The sequence below is a fragment of the Lissotriton helveticus genome, chromosome 7 (genome assembly GCF_964261635.1).
Source record: "Lissotriton helveticus chromosome 7, aLisHel1.1, whole genome shotgun sequence".
In the NCBI taxonomy this organism is placed as follows: Eukaryota; Metazoa; Chordata; class Amphibia; order Caudata; family Salamandridae; genus Lissotriton; species Lissotriton helveticus.
In genome coordinates, this window is record NC_136068.1 from 840,257,449 (window position 1) to 840,281,069 (window position 23,621).

General features: G+C 48.1%; 1 protein-coding gene across 3 annotated transcripts in view; it reads left to right on the top strand.

Annotated features, from left to right (window-relative positions):
- The window catches only part of RUFY1 (RUN and FYVE domain containing 1), a 594,809-nt gene that overhangs the window by 503,571 nt on the left and 67,617 nt on the right, over positions 1-23,621 (top strand). For all 3 annotated transcript variants that reach the window (XM_078653337.1, XM_078653336.1, XM_078653338.1), the window contains 2 exons: positions 3,881-3,929; positions 6,050-6,127. In XM_078653337.1, the coding sequence (XP_078509463.1) occupies positions 3,881-3,929; positions 6,050-6,127 (127 nt within the window). The remainder of the gene's footprint in view (positions 1-3,880; positions 3,930-6,049; positions 6,128-23,621) is intronic.

Consider the following 23,621-nt stretch of genomic DNA (forward strand, 5'->3'; position numbering starts at 1 on the left):
ATATGTATGCATATATATTTCTCAACACTTGTTACCAGTGTGTTCACTCAGTTGATCACCCATAAGTTCAAAATGTTTATTTTCTCTTGATCCAGGTATATTGAATCTTAGGACTGGAGTTCTGTTATTCAGCTGCGACTGAAGTCACTAGTGACCCCTTAGGTAACATCAGTGCCACCTAAGTCTGCTACTTAGAATACTTCAAGAATGAGATGGTTATGGCTAGATATATCTAGATCTCCCAGGAGGTTTTGTTCTCCTCCAAGGCGCCTAAGACCCCATAATGAGTGCTCTAGTTCTCACAGAGCTCTAGGATATGTAGTCACTCCCCTTTAAGTTCATCTTATACTTTAGATCGATCCTCTATCAGGGGCTCCTCTCCAACTTGGTCTCTCCTCCTGCACTAATATCACCTGGGTTAACATTAATACCTTAATCGGATATTTAGGGGAGCAGCAAAGCTCAACAGTCCTGTACTGACCCCTACTACTACTGTCTGTAACTTTCGAGACATTGCATCATCAGGATCCTTATTCCTTTAATCCAGCGTCTTTTAAAACCAGCAATGCAACAAATTGTGTCTCTGACACATGTTAAATCTGCTTATATCAGACAACAGAAATAACACGTTTGGGAGTGTGATACAGACTGTGGAACGTCCCCGAATGAATGGTCTAGAACATTAGCATACCCATGTAAGGTTTCCCACAATGCCTGCTTTCAACTCGTACAGTACAGCATTTTGCATAGAGCTTATCTTACACTGGCCAGATTACATAAAACATTCCCTGCAGTGTCTCTTGATAGCCCTCGCTGCTGCGCCCACGTGGCGGACATGCTGCACATGATCTGGGCATACCCGCACACTTGTGCGTTATGGGCAGAGGTTTGCGCGGTTCTGACTCGGGTTACTAGCCGTTTGTTCTTGGCAAGGCAATTAGTTGTCTGCTGAGTCTTTATGGGTGCCGAAAGGTGGGTGATGCTGTAAATCAGTCCATTGTCTAACTGCGCAAAGTACCACTTCTCTCTCAGAATGGTTACAGAACACCACCAGGACACTATCTTTTACCTCAGAGTCTCTCTCCCTTTCTTAGTTAGAAGCCTGAAATCCCTCAGTATCGATTTTAGAAATGACAGATCAAGATGCAGCGCCTTCTTTTTAATGAAACTCCAGAAGTCACAGGTCACCCAGAATACAGACAGACATTTGCTGCTTATGCCACATCTTTCAGCTAATCTGTTTGGTCTCTAATGAGGATTCAAGGCATTTCACCCTTGCCGTCACACCCTTAACATCATGCTCTGTCAGGGTTAGGTCCTTGTTCATCTGCTATTGTCATGACTTTCTTTTCAATTGATTTGGTGGTGGTTTGTAGGTCCTGTATCAGTTCTGGGAACGTACGCCCTTCTGTGTGGGATAATTGTCGAGGATTGCACCCAATTCCATTGCGATCTTATCACAGTCACTGACTCCATGGTGCAGCTGAAAGTTGAAGACATCCATCCTCTCTTTTCTTTGCCCCTTTATCCTCTTTTGGTGGCATGGCATAGCAATATAGGCGGTAATTACTTATGACACGGAGTCAATTGGCCAGATGTTGCTCCTCTGTGTCAATAAGCCCCATGTAGTCACATCAGTTCTGATGTTAGCACCTCATCCTGACCCAGTCAGTCATAGGAACTTGCTCTTCTCTTTTGGCAACACCTCCTGGCCTCTTTCTTTCCACAGACCTAGGCACAATCCGGAATCAGGCATTGTCAGCCCTGGTTTGCCACCCACTACACCAGGGATGCAACTCCTTCCTCACAGGAGAATAATCCAACAGCAGCTGAATCACATTATCTCTATATTTGTCGCCATGGTCCAGGTCTTTCACTCCAGATGACATGTGGCAGACGGCATCTTGCCTTGTCAAGGGAGAGGAGTTCTTGGCATGATCTGCTGCCTTACACTGTAACGTAGTCGCTCCAAGGAATGTTGCATGGAGGGGAAACACTTTCCCTATGTTAGGCTGTTTTCATCTGACAGTGCCAACTTCTACCGTATCGCCTGAGATTTACGTAAACCAAACATATTGCTGTCCTCCATGCATCAGTAGTGCATTTGCCAACCCTCTGGTAATTTCGATGCAAACCGATGAGGGGTTGCTGTGTACCTTCTTTACTCTCAGTATTTGAAAACATCTTTCCATATCTAGGACTGGATGATATGCACTTTTCCAAAAGGATCATTTTGCAGTTAAGCGGGTTTTTCACGAGTTGCATTTTAAACAGCTGAGGAACAATTATTTTATGCTGAATTTAATACTTAAACTGAAAGTGCTCCTGGCAAAATACACTGGTAAACTCTGAGCGAAATAAAAGGAAAGTAAGAAAAAAAAGTGGAGCTGCTTTATGTTGTTCAACATTAGCATTCTAACCATGGTATATCGGAATGGGTTATGCTCACCATTGTGGACCGTAGCCTTAGCTGCCTTTCGCTGGCTGCCCATTGCCAATATTCACTCTTTTGGAGAGAGACGGACAGGTCAGTAGGGACACTGGTGAATTGCCATGCCCAAAGTATGCTGCGTGGGCTATAGAAGGACCACTGAAATAATTCAAGCATACGAGCCACAGCAACACTCGCCTCAGGCCTCTTGGAGGTCTCTGGTTGTACAAATACTGCCCACCTCCTGTGCCATCGCTTTCACAGTGATACAGCTGGAAAACCTGAGAGGAGTATACCACTGTATAAAATTAAAATGACATTAAAAATAAATGACTTCTTGGTTTTGAGATCACTTAATAGAGTTCCCAACAAAGCCAGCGATAATCATAAGCCCACTTTACATTAAACCTTCCATACCTTTTACTATTTTCCTTTGTTGGGAATCTTTGTATAATAAGAGTTTGTTTCTAAATTGTAAAACCGTTTGTAAATTGAGAAAAATTTTACTTTGTTAACTATGACAAATAAAATACATGAACAAATGTATCTTTTACCTGCGTGCTTATTGTGTTTGAGTGACAACCTAAGTGGGGCAGGTGAGGGGGCACTGTGCTATCAAAATTATTTTTTTATAATCAAAATTCACAGATAATTGCTAATATTATCACGACATCTTGATGCAAAATAAATATTTGCCATGAAACTTCACAGCCAACAAACGACCTGTTTGAGTAATTTACACGCTGATCTCTTTTATATCTGAGACATTGCATAAAAATAAGAGACGTTTGGTCTTCTGTTGGGAATGAAGGTGCAGCTTGTTCTTGTGAGGTGTGAACATGTAGTATTTAAATGTAGACCTTACCTTGTATTTGGACAACTTGGGAAAAGCCATGGAACAGTATGAGAAGTGGTTTCTTCAGTGCGTTTGCAACGTTTGCAACCTCCTGTTAGTTAAAAATACCACTTGGCTCAGTGCCCCAGCCCACAGCTTTTGCATCAGATTGTGTTCAGTTAAACTATTTGCTGCCTTTCACCTACCCATTTAGGTTGTTGCAAGCATACAGTTACTAGCATGCTCTTGGATTTCCACTCAGTACAGTGTGACCCAGATTGAATGAGTTGAATCTAAAGAGTTCTAATGCCAGCAGTTGCTTCTGGTAAGGAAACAAAGCTAATTATAGAGCAACTTAGATGACTCAATTTAATTTTTTAAATATGTGTGGCCTCTACTCGGCGATTTAAAAAAAGGAACAGCGCAGTAAGTATGAGACCTAGGACAAATGACGGCATGTTCAGTTTGTTGTAAGACTTTGCACATTTTAAGGCATTAAGAGGCAAGTTAGAGACCTCTCTCCTCATGATTGGCTTACTTGCTAAGTAAGGCATTTGAATTGAATTCTCTCTCATTTTTGAAGACCCTCTCTGATTTCTTTTCCTTTGTTTCAGATCCAAGATGAAGATGGAAGATATAAAAGAAGTAAATAAAGCGCTGAAGGTAGCTACAACATTTACATAGTGTACTAAAATGACTCTAATGGGGTGTTGAAGCAGGGCAGTTCAGGATTACTCTAGGACTTCTTAGGGAATGAAAAATCAGATGCAGCATATATGATTAACAGCACACAAAGTCAATGTTCACTCACTGCGCTATCTTCAAAGAAGAATGCAAATTTTACTCACCGGTAAGTTAAAAAAAATAACTGTTAAAATTATGATCCAGAAAGAAAATTAGAAGGCAACCTCACCTTCTAGGGTTGAGATTAAACCCCAAACAATTATAACTAAAATCACTTTGACTCAAAAACCACCACCCATTGAGGAAGAGTCTTGAACCAGCAATTTAGAGGTGTGAATCTTTAACATGGACAGTTGTGCCAAGTTATTATGGCTGCGGTAACTAGACAGTGTACAAAGTTGTGGGACAAGAGAACTGACATTAATTTTGAGGCACAGGAAGAGCGTCTGTTCCAACCAAAGTACTGCCTTTTTCAAAATGGAAGTTCTTTTCATTATCCGGAAAAAGTGCAGTTTCCCCTGCGTCTCTATTTGCAGGTTTCTGGAGCCAGAAGTGCAAGATCAGACTGGTTTGTACTGGTCAGGGTGTTAATATTGATTTACCTCAGAAAACCGTAGAGGATTTGACCATTGGGTGGACGATAGTAGATAACACAGGAATAGGGGAGAGAGGCAGATTTTATTGATTCAAGGAAACTTACATTAAGCACAGTGAAGGGTCTTGCAACCTCTGCGACCAAACAGGTCAGACTGGATTTATGAAGTAATGCTTAGCAAAGGGGACTTGCAGTCTGTTATGTTTACCATAGACAAATGCAGCCTGCTGTCAAAAACAACCATCATGTGCTGTATGCACGCATTGCCCAAACTGATACCATTAATCACTCGGGTAAAGTGGAAAAAAAACAACATCTTAGAAAAACTTGAGGGTATTAGTACACAAACCTGATCACAAGTTGCTACCAGTGTTTTTGCAAACATTAAAAAAGAATTGAGAACCAGTCTATATACTAATAGGACGGTTCTTAAAATTACGAATCGTAGTGGGTCTTAATTCGACCTACCTCATGTATATTAATGAGGTATGTCGCAAATTGCTACTCACTACGGTTGCAGGCTGGCGACAGCAGACCACCATGTCTGCAATTACTTATAAATTAAGCAAACTTTTGTTTCTTCTAAGTGCAACCGGTTTTCCTTACAGGAAATGGAACTGTGTTTAAAAAGAAAAGCATTTGTTGTTTGTTTGCTTAGGAGTTGGCACTGCTTATTTCCCAACAAACTTTCTTTTTAATTCACAAAGGAGATAAGTCCCTTTGCTTTTTGCGTATGGGTTACCACCTCCGTTGAAGTCATGGTAACATTTCAGTATTTTGCGGCCAGATTTTCTGACTTCTAAAATCTAATTAGTACATCTGCAAAAGCAGTTTTCCTGGTCACAAATACTGAATTAGAGTTTTTTAAACCATAAAAATGCTTAGTACATACAGCTGGCCCTAGATGTGTATGGTTTCAGACCTTACTCTAATTAAGTGAGAATATTGGCTTACTGCTGTGTAAGGACGATGAATTTTGCTATGGCTGTATTTGCAAATGTAGATGCCAATGGCGTTTCATATAGGACCATTGTTATCTTTGATGGCTATTTCCGGCCCAATTCCTTCCAAAGCTGCTCCCAGAAAGCAGCCATAATATGTTGTCAAAACCAGCCACAATGGTGCTTTGTTTGTTTTGTGTATCTGCTACTTGTGACAAATGTTCTTGTATTGTTATATGACGTTAAACCATTTGCTAAGTCAGTGAGTGATGTTTCATAATGTATCAATAACCCGGACATATAATTCACAAAATATTGATGGCAGAGATGAGTTCTGATCAGTGCTTAATTTGTAAAATAATAAATGCAAGGGCCAAAATGTTTTAATGTCTAAATGGCAAACAAAGGAACCAAGAACCATAGGGGTATTAACCTCTGAGATAAACTTGTGGTATTAACAAATGGATGTCAAAATAAAGGTTAATGTCCCTTCAATTAAATTGTCTGTTTCACCAATCCTATTTGGATTACAATCTTAAACTCTGTCATTTCTTACTTCTCAGGGCCATACGTGGTTGAAAGATGATGAAGTTATGCAATGTAAACAGTGCGAGAGAGAATTCTCTATATCGAGGAGAAAGGTACTTTTGGAAAAATGCTTCTTTTGAACTAGGTTTAAATGCAGGGAGTTGCTTAAAGTTATAACCATATCAATTTCATCTTGGTAGTAAATAATATTGGTGAATAGATATTAAAAGAAAAGCAAACCTTTTTCTTTTTCTGCATTTTATATGATTTCAAGAGATTTGACAAAATTTGACTGAAATAGTTTCACACCAAAATAGAAATCCAGTTTCTAAAGGATGTCCTAGTGTTTGCTAAAAGTTGTCCTTCTTCCCACTTCTCTGGTTGGAGGTGCTGTCATTTTGTGGTGGACACCGCGAAAAGTCTGATAGTTTGGCTTGTCAAAAGCACCCAAATATATTACTTTAAAAGCCTCTACTTACATAGACGACTCTGTGTTCATAGCAGTTTGCCTTGTGGAGTGCAATACATTGATATGTTTGTATATTTATGGATTACCTTTGTGACTAATCTGCTAATGACCACTTATTCCATGGATGCTGGTGCATGCAACATAGAACACAATAGTTTTGGTGCATATATCACCTGAAGACCCACCTGATCCACACAATATGCAGAAATGATTCCTTGTTTAGAATGGTTCTGCCACAATGTGTTTATTATAGTCAGCATTATCCGCTCACACAACATCTACATCCCCACCTACGCAGATGGCACACAAATCAATATTTCCTTCTCGTACAAGAACCCCGATACAAGAAACAAGTTTATTGATTGCATGACCGAAGTCATTAAATAGATGAAAACCAACTGTCTCAAGCTCAACACTGACAAGACAGATGTAGTGATCTTCAGCAAAAACAACTCACCATGGGACTCCAGCTGGTGGCCAGTCAAACTCTGACCCACACCAACACACAGAACCAATGCTAGGAACCTCGAAATAATCAGAGACCGCAAACTGGACATGACTGCACAAGTCAACACCTCACTGCATCCTGCTTCCATACCCTGAAGATTCTGAGGAAGATCTTCAAATGGCTCCCAGGCAATGCTAGAACACTAGTCCCCAGCAAATTGGACTATGGGAACACCCTCTTTGCTCGGATCCCGAGGCAACTCATCAGAAGACTACAAACCGTCTAGAACACAGCTGCCAGAGTCATCCTCATCCTCAGAATCTCACACATAACTCACATCACAGCACACCTCAGGAAACACAGACGCACTCAATTCTAACTCCTCACACATACACAATCTGAAAGAGACACGTTAGTGATAGATTCCTTACCTTAGAATAATCCCCAGGCGTCAGACCGGATCCGGAAAGTTTTGCCTAGCAGTACCCTTGTGCATCGGTAGGTGGTGTTGTGCGGCTCTGCGTCCGTCACTGGCGTCGTGAGCGCTGGGATGACTTCACGGAGACTACTTCGGCGCCACCCATGCGCGCTGACGTCAGTTCTTTCTTTGTCCGCGCCGAAAGCGCAGATCCGGATTGAGCAAGTACCTCAGTCATTTTTTTACTACTTTTTTAAGACTTTTTGTCTCCTCCTCTTGTCTCCTGGTGCACGTAGGGATGCCTGGATTCAAGTCTTGTGGGTCGTGCCGCCGTAATAGGTTTGTGGCGGACCTCCAAGAAGTGTGCCTCTACTGCATGGAGACCGATCATGACTCCCGGGACTGTCAAGACTGTCGCGCCATGGCCCCAAAGGCCTTGCGGGAGCGGTGCCTGAAGTTGCTGGATGTCCGGCACTCCTCTCACCGCCGCTTCGGGTCTAGGGGCCGTTCGCGGGACCGGAGCCGTCGCTCTTCGGGCTCTAAGTCTTCGCCTTCAGATTCCGGTAAGCGACGCCATAAAAAGAAGTCGAAGAAGCGTGTTCGCTCTCTGATGTCCTGTCGCTCTCCGGAGGTGGACGAGGGGGTCAGGGGCTCCGCCCCTGCGGTTCCTCTGGAGCCGGGGAGTCCCGCAGCCTACCCGCCATACCCAGGTCCGTCGGCGACTCCCGAACAGATGCAAGAGTTTCTTGCTGCTATGGACCTCCGCTTTAGGCCCCGAGATCCCGCCGGTGCGTCTTCGGGCCCTGCGGTCCCGTGTTCAGATCCTGTTGGCCCGGCGGCTCTGCCACCGGCGCCAGCCGGATCCTGCACAGGATCCCACAGGATCGTGCGGCGCCGGTTCCGGCGCCACAAGGTGCAGCGCCACTGGCTCCTGCCTCGGCGCTGCCCTTGCCTCCTGCTCCAGCCCCGCTCCGCCCTTGCATCCGGCCCGGCGCCGCAACAGGCGTCGCACTGGGTGCCGTTTATTCCGCCCCTGCCCCGGTTCTAAAACCATTTAGTTCCGGCCTGGGATCCAAATTGGAATACGGCTCCGGCTCGGCCCCGACAGGCCCCATTTTCGGCGTCGTTCCTGACGCCGCTGGCCCCATCTCCGGCTCCCTCTACTCCGGAGCAAGACAAGGACTGGGATGGCTCAGAGGACCCCCTTGCCCAGCAATGTGACTCCGAGCAAGATTGGGTGGACGAACTCCAAGATGCGGGCGAGCTTGATGTGTCTTCTGACCCAGGGTTTGCCTCTCCTCCGCCTACTATGGAGGAGGGCGCTTCCTATACCGTGGTGCTGCGTCGGGCTGTGGAGGCTCTCCATCTCGACCTCCCCATGCTGGCCCCTTAAGACCAACCTTCTTACGGAGGTGCTCCAGGCGGCGTCTACCTCATCGGAGCCGCTGCTCCCTTTCAATGAGGCTCTCACCGAAGTCCTCGTGGGCACTTGGTTGCGGCTGACCTCGGGGGCGCCGGTGGATAAGAACGTCGCCAGGCGCCATCGGCCGGCACCTGGTGACCCCGCCTTCTTGCACCAATTGAACTGCCTAGGAATTTTTTCTGCAACTGTCATTATACCCTGTCCTAGGAGCTCTAGATTATTTACAGGGTGTCCTTGTTAATTACATGACCCCGCCTTCTTGACCACTCACCCAACGCCTGAGAGCCTGGTTATTCAGGCCTCGATGTCGCAGAGTGCCTTTCCCACGGCTCTGCCGGACAAGGACTCCAAGAGGCTGAACTAATTTGGCAAAAGACTGTTCTCCTCGGCCAGCTTGGGCTTGCAGTCTGTTAATACCGCCTGCTTATTGGGCCGTTACTCCCACGCCATGTGGGATTCGGTAGCTGAGGTATTGCCTCAGTGTTCTGAGGAGGTCCAGGCTGTCCTTTCCCAGGCGATTGCGGAGGGCAAGGATGCAGCTCAGTTTGCCATAAGGTGTGGTTTGGACACCGCTGATTCGTTGGGCGGGCAATTTCCACGACTGTGGCATTGCGGCGCCACGCCTGGATGCGTTCTACTGGGTTCTCGCCCGATGTCCAGAGCTCGCTCATGGACATGCCTTTTGATGGCTCCTGCATCTTTGGCGATAAGGCTGATAATACCCTGGAGCGTTTTAAAGACTCTCGGACCACGGCCAAGTCTTTGGGTATTTCCACGAATAACCCTGCCACGTCTGGGTTTCGTTCCTTTCGTGGCCAGCGCAGGGGCACCCAGGCACGTTCCTCCATCAAGCCTGTGCAGAACCAGCCACAGCGTGGCCGTGGATTCCGCAGGGGCGGGTCTGGTAACCAGCGTGTGGGTCAGTCCACTTCCACCCCCGCTGCTTCCGCCTCTAAGCCTTCCTAATCCGAGCTTCAGGGAGCACCCCATGCCGGTGGGTGGCAGGATCCGCCACTACCTCCACCACTGGCGCGAAATTACATCGGACAAGTGGGTCCTACAGATAATCAGCCACAGTTAAGCACTCCCCTTTCTGTCCGCCCCTCTGGCCATGCCACCTCGGCGCCACCGCATGTCGGGGGATCATTTGTCTCTTCTCCGTCAGGAAGAAATCTCGGCCCTCCTGGCCAAGGGGGCCATCAAGCGCGTTCCAGGTCAGGAAGTAGGGAGTGGTTGTTATTCTCACTACTTTCTGGTCCCCAAGAAGGACAAGGGGGGCCTGCGCCCCATCTTGGACCTCCGGGACGTCAATCACTTCCTCCGGAAGGAGAAGTTCAAGATGCTAACTCTGGCTCAGGTCCTGGCTGCCATGGACCCTGGAGACTGGATGGTGGCATTGGACTTGCAGGACACATATTTTCACCTCCCCGTCCTGCCGGCCCACTGGCGCTACCTGCGGTTCATGGTAGGCCAGGAGCATTTTCAGTTTGCCGTGCTCCCCCTCGGCCTTACCAGTGCCCCTTGGGTGTTCACGAAGGTTGTCGGTGGTCGCTGCTCATCTGCGCAGGTAAGTGGTGTCAGTCTTCCCCTACCTCGACGACTGGCTGTTGAAGGCGGGCTCGCCCCAGGCAGTCGTCACCCACCTCTAGACTACGGCTGACCTCTTACATTTGCTGGGGTTCTCCATCAATCTGCCGAAGTCGCACCTGAGTCCCTCTCAGAAGCTCCCCTTTACCGGAGCGGTTCTGGATTCGACGCTGTTCCGGGTTTAACCTCCAGAGCAGTGGATCTGGGATATTCAGGCTATGATTCCGCTCTTTCAGCTGCTATCCTGGGTTTCTGTCAGGCTGACCCTCCAGCTTTTGGGCCTGATGGCCTCCTGTATCCTGCTGGTGCACAGCAGATGGCATATACAGGCTCTGCAGTGGGTCCTGAAGTTCCAGTGGGCACAGCATCAGGGCAACCTGTCCAATCGCGTCCGGATCTCGAAGAGCGCTGCAAGATAGTTGCAGTGGTGGCTCACGGATCGCGATTGTGTCAGTGGCAGATCCCTCTCCCTTCCCCAACCGGAGCACACAGTAGTGACAGATGCGTCCCTCCTGGGATGGGGAGGCCACATGGGGGAGGCGGAGATCAGAGGCCTCTGGTCTCCGGCGGAGTCCCGGCTCCATATCAACCTTCTGGAGCTGCGGGCGATCCGACTTGCATTGAAGGCATTTCTTTACTCTGTCCGGGTAAGTGTAGTGCAGGTGTCCACGGACAACACCACCGCCATGAGGTATTGCAACAAACAGGGCGGATGGGGTCGTGGACCCTATGTCAGGAGGCTCGCCGCCTCTGGACATGGCTAGAACATCAAGGCTTTCCCTTAGTGGTTCAACACCTAGCAGATTCACTGAACGCCAGGGCGGACGAACTCAGCCGCCGGTGCATGGTGGATCACGAATGGTCTCTTTCTGCAGTGGAGAGAGCCTTGGTTTGATCTATTCTCCACCGAAGAGAACGCTCAATATCATCAGTTCTGCACGTTAGAATTTCCTAGGCGGCGCTTGCCCGGAGACTCTTTTTGTTGCGAGTGGAGTTGCGGTCTGTTGTACGCCTTTCCGCCTATACCACTTCTGCCCAGAGTGCTGAAGAAGATCAGGTGCGGCGGGGCCCAAGTCATTCTTGTGGCTCCAGACTGGGCTCGAAGAGTATGGTATCCCGAGCTACTCAGTATGAGCATCGATCCCTCGATCCGTCTTCGGGAGGATCTTCTGTCGCAGCAGTAGGGGACGGTCCTCCACCCGAACCTGTCCAGCCTCCACCTCCATGCATGGAGATTGAGCAGTGACAGTTGACACCTTTCGATCTTCCTCCCGAAGTCATTCTGGCAGCCAGGCGCCCCTCCACCAAATCGGTATATGCCTGCAGGTGGAACAGATTTGTGGCATGGTGCACAGCGAAGGTTGCGGATCCCCTTTCTGCCCCTCTTTCTGAGGTTCTTCTGTTCCTTCTCGCTTAGGCCCAGCAGGGCTCTGCTCTGGGCACTATCAAAGGTTATCTTTCGGCCTTCTCTGCCTTTTTGCGGCTTCCAGATCAGCCTTCTCTTTTTAAGTCCACGATTGTTACCCGTTTTCTTAAAGGCATTACGCATTTGTTTCCACCCGTACCCTTCATAATGCCTCAGTGGGACTTAAATCTTGTCTTAAGTTTTCTGATGTGCGCTCCCTTCATAACTGTCCTTTGCGTCTTCTCACTCTAAAGACAGCTTTCTTGGTTGCTATCACCTCTGCCAGGAGGAGTGAGTGAGCATCGGGCCCTTTCTTCCAAACCTCCTTTCCTTTCTGTTCATCCGGACAAGGTGGTTTTGAGGACCCGTTCTTCTTTTCTGCCAAAGGTTGTCACGCTCTTCCACATCGGGCAGACCATCACTTTGCCCACCTTCTTTCCGCCCCGCATCCTTTGAGCGAAGAGGAGAGGCTCCACTGTCTGGACCCAAAACGTGCGCGCCCACTCTATCTGCAGCGTACACAGCAGTTCCGGGTGGATGATCAGCTCTTTGTTGGTTACGTGAGTGCCAAAAAAGGTCGGGCTGTGCACAAACGGACCCTCTCCCGGTGGGTCATTCTGTGCATCAAAGCATGTTACTCCTTGGCGAAAAAGGAGACTCCTGTGGGGCTGAGTGCCCATTCGACTAGGGCAACTGCGGCCACTACTGCCTTGGGACGCGGCGTTCCCTTGCATCAATCCTAAAGCATTACATCAATTCTAAAGCGTGGAATAGCCTCCCACTGCACAACAGAACTTCCTTCTTTCTTCTTGAATTCTGCATGAAGCTGAAGAACTGACTTTATTATTTACCAGCCTACCATAGGCAGGGCTGGGCACACACACCTGCTCCCCGCGAGGATACCCTGGCAATTGTTAGTGTGTTTTACAAGTACATATATGTGATAGAGGCTAAGAGCCGCATATTGCTTGCCTTAGAATTATCACCAAGCGTCACACTAGATCCAGAAAGTTTTCTGGAGCAGTACACATGCGTTGCAGTAAGTGGCTTCGATAAGCTTGGCATGGCATCGTCCGCATCGGAAGTGACATGTGTGATGCCTATATAGGCGCCACCCAGGTGCACTGACATCAGTTCTTTTCTTTCCGCGCCAGTCAACTCAGATCTGGAGAAAGCTACCCCTCTGTCAATTTTTGACTAACTTTTTTCAACTTTTTGTTTAGTCTTTTTGAGGTTTTCCTCCAGGTGTGGCAGGTATGTCCTCTCAAAAATGCCAGCTTCAAGGCCTTTGGTGCCTATCAATTGCTCTATTTGAGTGACAAAATTATTTACAACAAGGGGTGGTGATGGACAGAGTCTCTGAATTAAGCAGAGTACTCTCACCCAGTCAAGAGATCAGGGCTAGATCCAACACCGTTTTTTAGCTCATTGCACCATCCCAGTTTCAGAACCTGGCTGTATGCAAATTAGTCTGTCCCTGGCCCAGTGCATCATGGGAACAGGGCAGACCAGACTACAAAAGCCAATTCTTACACTGGGAAGGAAACAAGCTTCCGGGGACCGGTTTCTGGCATTACAGCCGTCTTCGGCCCGGCTTGCTTGAATCCTGATGGTGCAATGAGCAAGGGACTCACATCTGAGTATGCCCTTCCACGCTTAGGGTGGACAAAATTATTTACAACAAGGGGTGGTGATGGACAGAGTCTCTGAATTAAGCAGAGTACTCTCACCCAGTCAAGAGATCAGGGCTAGATCCAACACCGTTTTTTAGCTCATTGCACCATCCCAGTTTCAGAACCTGGCTGTATGCAAATTAGTCTGTCCCTGGCCCAGTGCATCATGGGAACAGGGCAGACCAGACTACAAAAGCCAGTTCTTACACTGGGAAGGAAACAAGCTTCCGGGGACCGGTTTCTGGCATTACAGCCGTCTTCGGCCCGGCTTGCTTGAATCCTGATGGTGCAATGAGCAAGGGACTCACATCTGAGTATGCCCTTCCACGCTTAGGGTGGACAAAATTATTTACAACAAGGGGTGGTGATGGACAGAGTCTCTGAATTAAGCAGAGTACTCTCACCCAGTCAAGAGATCAGGGCTAGATCCAACACCGTTTTTTAGCTCATTGCACCATCCCAGTTTCAGAACCTGGCTGTATGCAAATTAGTCTGTCCCTGGCCCAGTGCATCATGGGAACAGGGCAGACCAGACTACAAAAGCCAATTCTTACACTGGGAAGGAAACAAGCTTCCGGGGACCGGTTTCTGGCATTACAGCCGTCTTCGGCCCGGCTTGCTTGAATCCTGATGGTGCAATGAGCAAGGGACTCACATCTGAGTATGCCCTTCCACGCTTAGGGTGGACAAAATTATTTACAACAAGGGGTGGTGAAGGACAGAGTCTCTGAATTAAGCAGAGTACTCTCACCCAGTCAAGAGATCAGGGCTAGATCCAACACCGTTTTTTAGCTCATTGCACCATCCCAGTTTCAGAACCTGGCTGTATGCAAATTAGTCTGTCCCTGGCCCAGTGCATCATGGGAACAGGGCAGACCAGACTACAAAAGCCAATTCTTACACTGGGAAGGAAACAAGCTTCCGGGGACCGGTTTCTGGCATTACAGCCGTCTTTGGCCCGGCTTGCTTGAATCCTGATGGTGCAATGAGCAAGGGACTCACATCTGAGTATGCCCTTCCACGCTTAGGGTGGACAAAATTATTTACAACAAGGGGTGGTGATGGACAGAGTCTCTGAATTAAGCAGAGTACTCTCACCCAGTCAAGAGATCAGGGCTAGATCCAACACCGTTTTTTAGCTCATTGCACCATCCCAGTTTCAGAACCTGGCTGTATGCAAATTAGTTTGTCCCTGGCCCAGTGCATCATGGGAACAGGGCAGACGAGACTACAAAAGCCAATTCTTACACTGGGAAGGAAACAAGCTTCCGGGGACCGGTTTCTGGCATTACAGCCGTCTTCGGCCCGGCTTGCTTGAATCCTGATGGTGCAATGAGCAAGGGACTCACATCTGAGTATGCCCTTCCACGCTTAGGGTGGACAAAATTATTTACAACAAGGGGTGGTGATGGACAGAGTCTCTGAATTAAGCAGAGTACTCTCACCCAGTCAAGAGATCAGGGCTAGATCCAACACCGTTTTTTAGCTCATTGCACCATCCCAGTTTCAGAACCTGGCTGTATGCAAATTAGTCTGTCCCTGGCCCAGTGCATCATGGGAACAGGGCAGACCAGACTACAAAAGCCAATTCTTACACTGGGAAGGAAACAAGCTTCCGGGGACCGGTTTCTGGCATTACAGCCGTCTTCGGCCCGGCTTGCTTGAATCCTGATGGTGCAATGAGCAAGGGACTCACATCTGAGTATGCCCTTCCACGCTTAGGGTGGACAAAATTATTTACAACAAGGGGTGGTGATGGACAGAGTCTCTGAATTAAGCAGAGTACTCTCACCCAGTCAAGAGATCAGGGCTAGATCCAACACCGTTTTTTAGCTCATTGCACCATCCCAGTTTCAGAACCTGGCTGTATGCAAATTAGTCTGTCCCTGGCCCAGTGCATCATGGGAACAGGGCAGACCAGACTACAAAAGCCAATTCTTACACTGGGAAGGAAACAAGCTTCCGGGGACCGGTTTCTGGCATTACAGCCGTCTTTGGCCCGGCTTGCTTGAATCCTGATGGTGCAATGAGCAAGGGACTCACATCTGAGTATGCCCTTCCACGCTTAGGGTGGACAAAATTATTTACAACAAGGGGTGGTGATGGACAGAGTCTCTGAATTAAGCAGAGTACTCTCACCCAGTCAAGAGATCAGGGCTAGATCCAACACCGTTTTTTGGCTCATTGCACCATCCCAGTTTCAGAACCTGGCTGTATGCAAATTAGTCTGTCCCTGGCCCAGTGCATCATGGGAACAGGGCAGACCAGACTACAAAAGTCAATTCTTACACTGGGAAGGAAACAAGCTTCCGGGGACCGGTTTCAGGCATTACAGCCGTCTTTGGCCCGGCTTGCTTGAATCCTGATGGTGCAATGAGCAAGGGACTCACATCTGAGTATGCCCTTCCACGCTTAGGGTGGACAAAATTATTTACAACAAGGGGTGGTGATGGACAGAGTCTCTGAATTAAGCAGAGTACTCTCACCCAGTCAAGAGATCAGGGCTAGATCCAACACCGTTTTTTAGCTCATTGCACAATCCCAGTTTCAGAACCTGGCTGTATGCAAATTAGTCTGTCCCTGGCCCAGTGCATCATGGGAACAGGGCAGACCAGACTACATAAGCCAATTCTTACACTGGGAAGGAAACAAGCTTCCGGGGACCGGTTTCTGGCATTACAGCCGTCTTCGGCCCGGCTTGCTTGAATCCTGATGGTGCAATGAGCAAGGGACTCACATCTGAGTATGCCCTTCCACGCTTAGGGTGGACAAAATTATTTACAACAAGGGGTGGTGATGGACAGAGTCTCTGAATTAAGCAGAGTACTCTCACCCAGTCACGAGATCAGGGCTAGATCCAACACCGTTTTTTAGCTCATTGCACCATCCCAGTTTCAGAACCTGGCTGTATGCAAATTAGTCTGTCCCTGGCCCAGTGCATCATGGGAACAGGGCAGACCAGACTACAAAAGCCAATTCTTACACTGGGAAGGAAACAAGCTTCTGGGGACCGGTTTCTGGCATTACAGCCGTCTTCGGACCGGCTTGCTTGAATCCTGATGGTGCAATGAGCAAGGGACTCACATCTGAGTATGCCCTTCCACGCTTAGGGTGGACAAAATTATTTACAACAAGGGGTGGTGATGGACAGAGTCTCTGAATTAAGCAGAGTACTCTCACCCAGTCAAGAGATCAGGGCTAGATCCAACACCGTTTTTTAGCTCATTGCACAATCTCAGTTTCAGAACCTGGCTGTATGCAAATTAGTCTGTCCCTGGCCCAGTGCATCATGGGAACAGGGCAGACCAGACTACAAAAGCCAATTCTTACACTGGGAAGGAAACAAGCTTCCGGGGACCGGTTTCTGGCATTACAGCCGTCTTCGGCCCGGCTTGCTTGAATCCTGATGGTGCAATGAGCAAGGGACTCACATCTGAGTATGCCCTTCCACGCTTAGGGTGGACAAAATTAATTACAACAAGGGGTGGTGATGGACAGAGTCTCTGAATTAAGCAGAGTACTCTCACCCAGTCACGAGATCAGGGCTAGATCCAACACCGTTTTTTAGCTCATTGCACCATCCCAGTTTCAGAACCTGGCTGTATGCAAATTAGTCTGTCCCTGGCCCAGTGCATCATGGGAACAGGGCAGACCAGACTACAAAAGCCAATTCTTACACTGGGAAGGAAACAAGCTTCCGGGGACCGGTTTCTGGCATTACAGCCGTCTTCGGCCCGGCTTGCTTGAATCCTGAGGGTGCAATGAGCAAGGGACTCACATCTGAGTATGCCCTTCCACGCTTAGGGTGGACAAAATTATTTACAACAAGGGGTGGTGATGGACAGAGTCTCTGAATTAAGCAGAGTACTCTCACCCAGTCAAGAGATCAGGGCTAGATCCAACACCGTTTTTTAGCTCATTGCACCATCCCAGTTTCAGAACCTGGCTGTATGCAAATTAGTCTGTCCCTGGCCCAGTGCATCATGGGAACAGGGCAGACGAGACTACAAAAGCCAATTCTTACACTGGGAAGGAAACAAGCTTCCGGGGACCGGTTTCTGGCATTACAGCCGTCTTCGGCCCGGCTTGCTTGAATCCTGATGGTGCAATGAGCAAGGGACTCACATCTGAGTATGCCCTTCCACGGATGATGCAGTGAGCTAAAAAACGGTGTTGGATCTAGCCCTGATCTCTTGACTGGGTGAGAGTTTTCTGCTTAATTCAGAGACTCTGTCCATCACCACCCCTTGTTGTAAATTATTTTGTCCACCCTAAGCGTGGAAGGGTATGCTCAGACATGAGTCCCTTGCTCACTGCACCATCAGGATTCAAGCAAGCCGGGCCGAAGAGGCTGAAATGCCAGAAACCGGTCCCCGGTAGCTTGTTTCCTTTCCAGTGTAAGAATTGGCTTTGTAGTTTGGTTTGCCCTGTTCCCATCATGCACTGGGACAGGAACAGACTAATTTGCATACAGCCAGGTTCTGAAACTGGGATGATGCAGTGAGCTAAAAAACGGTGTTGGATCTAGCCCTGATCTCTTGACTGGGTGAGAGTTTTCTGCTTAATTCAGAGACTCTGTCCATCACCACCCCTTGTTGTAAATTATTTTGTCCACCCTAAGCGTGGAAGGGTATGCTCAGACATGAGTCCCTTGCTCACTGCACCCTCAGGATTCAAGCAAGCCGGGCCGAAGAGGCTGAAATGCCAGAAACCGGTCCCCGGTAGCTTGTTTCCTTTCCAGTGTAAGAATTGGCTTTGTAGTTTGGTTTGCCCTGTTCCCATCATGCACTGGGACAGGAACAGACTAATTTGCACACAGCCAGGTTCTGAAACTGGGATGATGCAGTGAGCTAAAAAAACGGTGTTGGATCTAGCCCTGATCTCTTGACTGGGTGAGAGTTTTCTGCTTAATTCAGAGACTCTGTCCATCACCACCCCTTGTTGTAAATTATTTTGTCCACCCTAAGCGTGGAAGGGTATGCTCAGACATGAGTCCCTTGCTCACTGCACCATCAGGATTCAAGCAAGCCGGGCCGAAGAGGCTGAAATGCCAGAAACCGGTCCCCGGTAGCTTGTTTCCTTTCCAGTGTAAGAATTGGCTTTGTAGTTTGGTTTGCCCTGTTCCCATCATGCACTGGGACAGGAACAGACTAATTTGCATACAGCCAGGTTCTGAAACTGGGATGATGCAGTGAGCTAAAAAACGGTGTTGGATCTAGCCCTGATCTCTTGACTGGGTGAGAGTTTTCTGCTTAATTCAGAGACTCTGTCCATCACCACCCCTTGTTGTAAATTATTTTGTCCACCCTAAGCGTGGAAGGGTATGCTCAGACATGAGTCCCCTGCTCACTGCACCATCAGGATTCAAGCAAGCCGGGCCGAAGAGGCTGAAATGCCAGAAACCGGTCCCCGGTAGCTTGTTTCCTTTCCAGTGTAGGAATTGGCTTTGTAGTTTGGTTTGCCCTGTTCCCATCATGCACTGGGACAGGAACAGACTAATTTGCATACAGCCAGGTTCTGAAACTGGGATGATGCAGTGAGCTAAAAAACGGTGTTGGATCTAGCCCTGATCTCTTGACTGGGTGAGAGTTTTCTGCTTAATTCAGAGACTCTGTCCATCACCACCCCTTGTTGTAAATTATTTTGTCCACCCTAAGCATGGAAGGGTATGCTCAGACATGAGTCCCTTGCTCACTGCACCATCAGGATTCAAGCAAGCCGGGCCGAAGAGGCTGAAATGCCAGAAACCTGTCCCCGGTAGCTTGTTTCCTTTCCAGTGTAAGAATTGGCTTTGTAGTTTGGTTTGCCCTGTTCCCATCATGCACTGGGACAGGAACAGACTAATTTGCATACAGCCAGGTTCTGAAACTGGGATGATGCAGTGAGCTAAAAAACGGTGTTGGATCTAGCCCTGATCTCTTGACTGGGTGAGAGTTTTCTGCTTAATTCAGAGACTCTGTCCATCACCACCCCTTGTTGTAAAAAATTTTCTATTTGAGTGACAGACCTGCATTTTATATGCTTTTGGTACCTCGAACATGACCATGATCTGAAGGCTTTGAGGGAGCAATCCCTCCAGCTCCTGGTGGCTCACCGTGCGACAATCCAGATCCCGGTTGAGAGCCTTTCACCTATCCTAGACCTGGGCCCTCTCAATTTCTTCCTCAAGAAGGAGAAGTAAAAATGCTCACACACGCTCAAGTCTTGTCTGCCCTGGACTTTACTATCAAGACGACCTTCCTGGTGGCAATAATATCTGCAGGGAGGTTCAGGTTTAGCTTCAGGCTTTGTCATCTAAGCCTCCATACCTGAACATCTACCCAGACAAACTGGTTCTATGAACTAGAGCTTCCTTTCCACTGAAAGTAGTCACACCCTTTCATGTAGGCCAGTCCATCACTCTGCCTACTTTTTACTCTCCGCCACATCCCTCTAGGGAAGAAGTGCAACTTTACTGTCTGGAACTAAAAAGAGCATTGTTGTTCTACCTTGACCACAAGAAAGAGTTCCGGGTGGACGACCAACTCTTATTGGGGTATTTCGGAGTGAAGAAGGGAAAGGCTGTGCAGACACAGACCATCACCCAATGGATGGAAAATGTGAATGTCTTTTTAGCCATGTTGTCTAGCAGCACATCTGCTGTTCAGCAAGGTTGAAAGCACAGAATCACAGGATGCTGAGCTGATGAAGGGCGAAGAGACTCTGCGGTGGCTCAGCATCCTGTGATTCTGGGCTTTCAGTGACTTTCAGCCATGCTGAACAGCAGGTGTGGTGCTGGATAACAAAGCTAAAAGACGTTCACATTGACATGGCCAATAGCTCAGGCATTGTCGAGACATATCGGCTTTGCCAATGCTTGTTTTCCCTTGGTGAAGGTTCTAGGATATGGAGATACTCCCTGTTTTCCTACAGTTATGTCTGCTCTACAGTGTTCTGCTGCCTTTCTGCTAGGTTTGTGCTACACAAATACTACAGTCATAAAAAATATGTAATTTTGCACTCCCAAGATATTATCCAAATTTAGGCAGGTGCAGGAATAAGATGTCAGTGTGTGACTCTTATTTGCGGTGGGTTTGCGTGTTTGGAGGGACCACTTCTGCTAACAGATGCACCCCAAGGTGCTCAAGGAACACATAGCCAAACCCTTGCAGACCAGGTTATGAATTTGAGGTTCTTATCCCAATCCAGATTTTGGAGTAGGGAGGGAAGGAAGAAAGGGTCTTGGGGACCCGTCTTTAGGGATCCCCACGGGCCAGCAAACAAAATCTCACTTACCTCATAACAAGGTGCTAATCGACCTGATTTTATATGCAGGGCAGGCGGTGTTCTCAGTTTCACAGCGAAGTAAGAGGCAGAAGAATAGCAATCTCCAGGCTTATAGATCAGCCTTAATCCTACATTGTAAAGTATTGAAGTCGTCCTTCCACTAAATCCTTTCTTTGCATAATCCCAGCAGCTTCTACTGACAAGGAGTTTATGAAGATAAATACATGAGGAAAGAAAGTTTTTTGATCCAGCAGCCTTGTTCTCTACAGGTCATTGGGTGTTTGAAACTGTTTCCCCCCAGTCTATTGGGGAAGAAGTATCCTGTACAGAATAACCACCAACTTCTCAACCTGTGAGACTGCTCAGTAAGTCCCTCACATAAGATCTGTGCGAGTTTATTTTTATTTTTTTGATGCGATTTTCTATAGCGCAAACATTACCCAAAGGTTTCAGAGTGCTTTACAAAAGAACCAGTTGCGATACATAAGGATTTAGGATTACATGAGTTACATGAAAGATACAAACAGGAAAAAAATGTAAATGTACAAGTTGTAAAGTCACACAGGGAAGAGATACAAGTAGAGAAAAATTGCAAATGTACAAGTTGTAAAGTCACTCAAAGAAGAGATACAAATGGATAAACTCCAAGAATCACGTAGGAATGGTAGTGAGTACAAAGGTCTACTACATATACTAGTGGTTAGAGTTATCTCTAGTCATCAATGGAGCGCACACCGCTAGCCCCTCCTCCGGATCGCCCCTCGGGACTCTGGTGCTTGTAGTTCTTTAGTGGATCACCCAGGTGGGTGCAAGTCGGTACTTGTTGGACTGATGAATCTCTAGACCCGATACATATCCCGGGTTTTAGGATATCGCCAGAGACATGTCTCGGGTTTCGGGATAACTTCCCTCATCAGTAGAGAAAGATCGTTAGGGGTGGAAGAGAAGGCCGCCACACAACAGTCCAAGGCCTCTATGCCAGAACCGGCACGCAGGTGCGTCGTCCAAGAGCCCGCCGGCCCAAAGCTCAAGGGAGCCATATTGTGTTTAGTCATCAATGGAGCGCACACTGCTAGCCCCTCCTCCGGATCGCCCCTCGGGACTCTGGTGCTTGTAGTTCTTTAGTGGATCACCCAGGTGGGTGCAAGTCGGTACTTGTTGGACTGATGAATCTCTAGACCCGATACATATCCCGGGTTTTAGGATATCGCCCGAGACATGTCTCGGGTTTCGGGATAACTTCCCTCATCAGTAGAGAAAGATCGTTAGGGGTGGAAGAGAAGGCCGCCACACAACAGTCAAAGGCCTCGATGCCAGAACCGGCACGCAGGTGCGTCGTCCAAGAGCCCGTCGGCCCAAAGCTCAAGGGAGCCATATTGTGTTTAGTCATCATTGGAGCGCACACCGCTAGCCCCTCCTCCGGATCGCCCCTCGGGACTCTGGTGCTTGTAGTTCTTTAGTGGATCACTCAGGTGGGTGCAAGTCGGTACTTGTTGGACTGATGAATCTCTAGACCCGATACATATCCCGGATTTTAGGATATCGCCCGAGACATGTCTCGGGTTTCGGGATAACTTCCCTCATCAGTAGAGAAAGATCGTTAGGGGTGGAAGAGAAGGCCGCCACACAACAGTCAAAGGCCTCGCTGCCAGAACCGGCACGCAGGTGTGTCGTCCAAGAGCCCGTCGGCCCAAAGCTCAAGGGAGCCATATTGTGTTTAGTCATCAATGGAGCGCACACCGCTAGCCCCTCCTCCGGATCGCCCCTCGGGACTCTGGTGCTTGTTATCTCTATTTACATATATACAAATAGAAGATTTTCTCAGCATTCTATTTTACCAGCGATTCGGCTTGGACAAGTATATATCACATATTTACAGAGTGGAAAGAGAAATAAAAAATTAAAATAAAAAAGGGTAGAGAGCGGTATGTGGGGGAGAAGAGTTGGAGGCTGACATTGGTGAGAGGAGAGAGGGGGACCTGAAGGGAGAAGAGATAAGGCAGTCCAGAGTAAGTGAAATGTCTGAAGGTCAGCAGGATGGAATCCAAGGGACCAAAGGAAAGGACAGGAATTTACAAAATGGCGGACCCGAGTCGTGGGCATCGATGGAAACCATCTCAACATGGCAAGATGCACCCAGGGTAAGAGCGACAACAGGAGAGGGTCCCAAAATGGCGGGGCGCACACGAGTTCCAGTCCAAAAGTTACGAGGGCCAAGTCCAAAGAAAACCAGGGAGCCGAACCAACGGAGGAAGAACAAGAGGGAAAGGAGCCAGACAGTCAAAAGGAGGAGCATCTTCAGTATTTGCACTTCCTTTCCCCACTGCTGCACACACATGATCCCTGGTCTAAATGCTCCCTTGCTCCTGTACTTCTCCCACCCCTGTGCCAAACCCAGAATCAACACCTCCAGAGCATCATATTTGCCCCCCCAGCGTCCTGTGCAGGCGAAGTCACTCTGAGCCCTCCCTCTCCTTCCCTCGCCCACTGTACCCGGACCACCTACCAAGGACTCCAGCAATTCCCTTAATCCTCTCCCTATGAAGGCCAGATCCCCCCCCCGCCCCCAATATTCCTGACCCCAGGATACAACTCCTCTAATGTTGAGGCTGTCATTAGGCACTGCCAATGCCATACTCCTCCTTAGCTGTGGTTAGGGATAGTGTCTAAACTGTTCGGCTCCTAACACTGTGAAAATAAGAACTCACTGAAGCCTCAACAGGCAAACCTAACTTGCTACGCCACAGGAATAGACACACATTTGAAAAGACCTGATTCCTAGTGCTCAGTCTTCTGATGAGACTGAGTGCTAAGCAATCTGATGGGTCTGATGATGCTGGTGGCCATCTCACAAAGAATGGCCTGAGATAGAGAAAAGAGTAAGGGGTGCACATTAAATCTACATTTCCTCACATAAA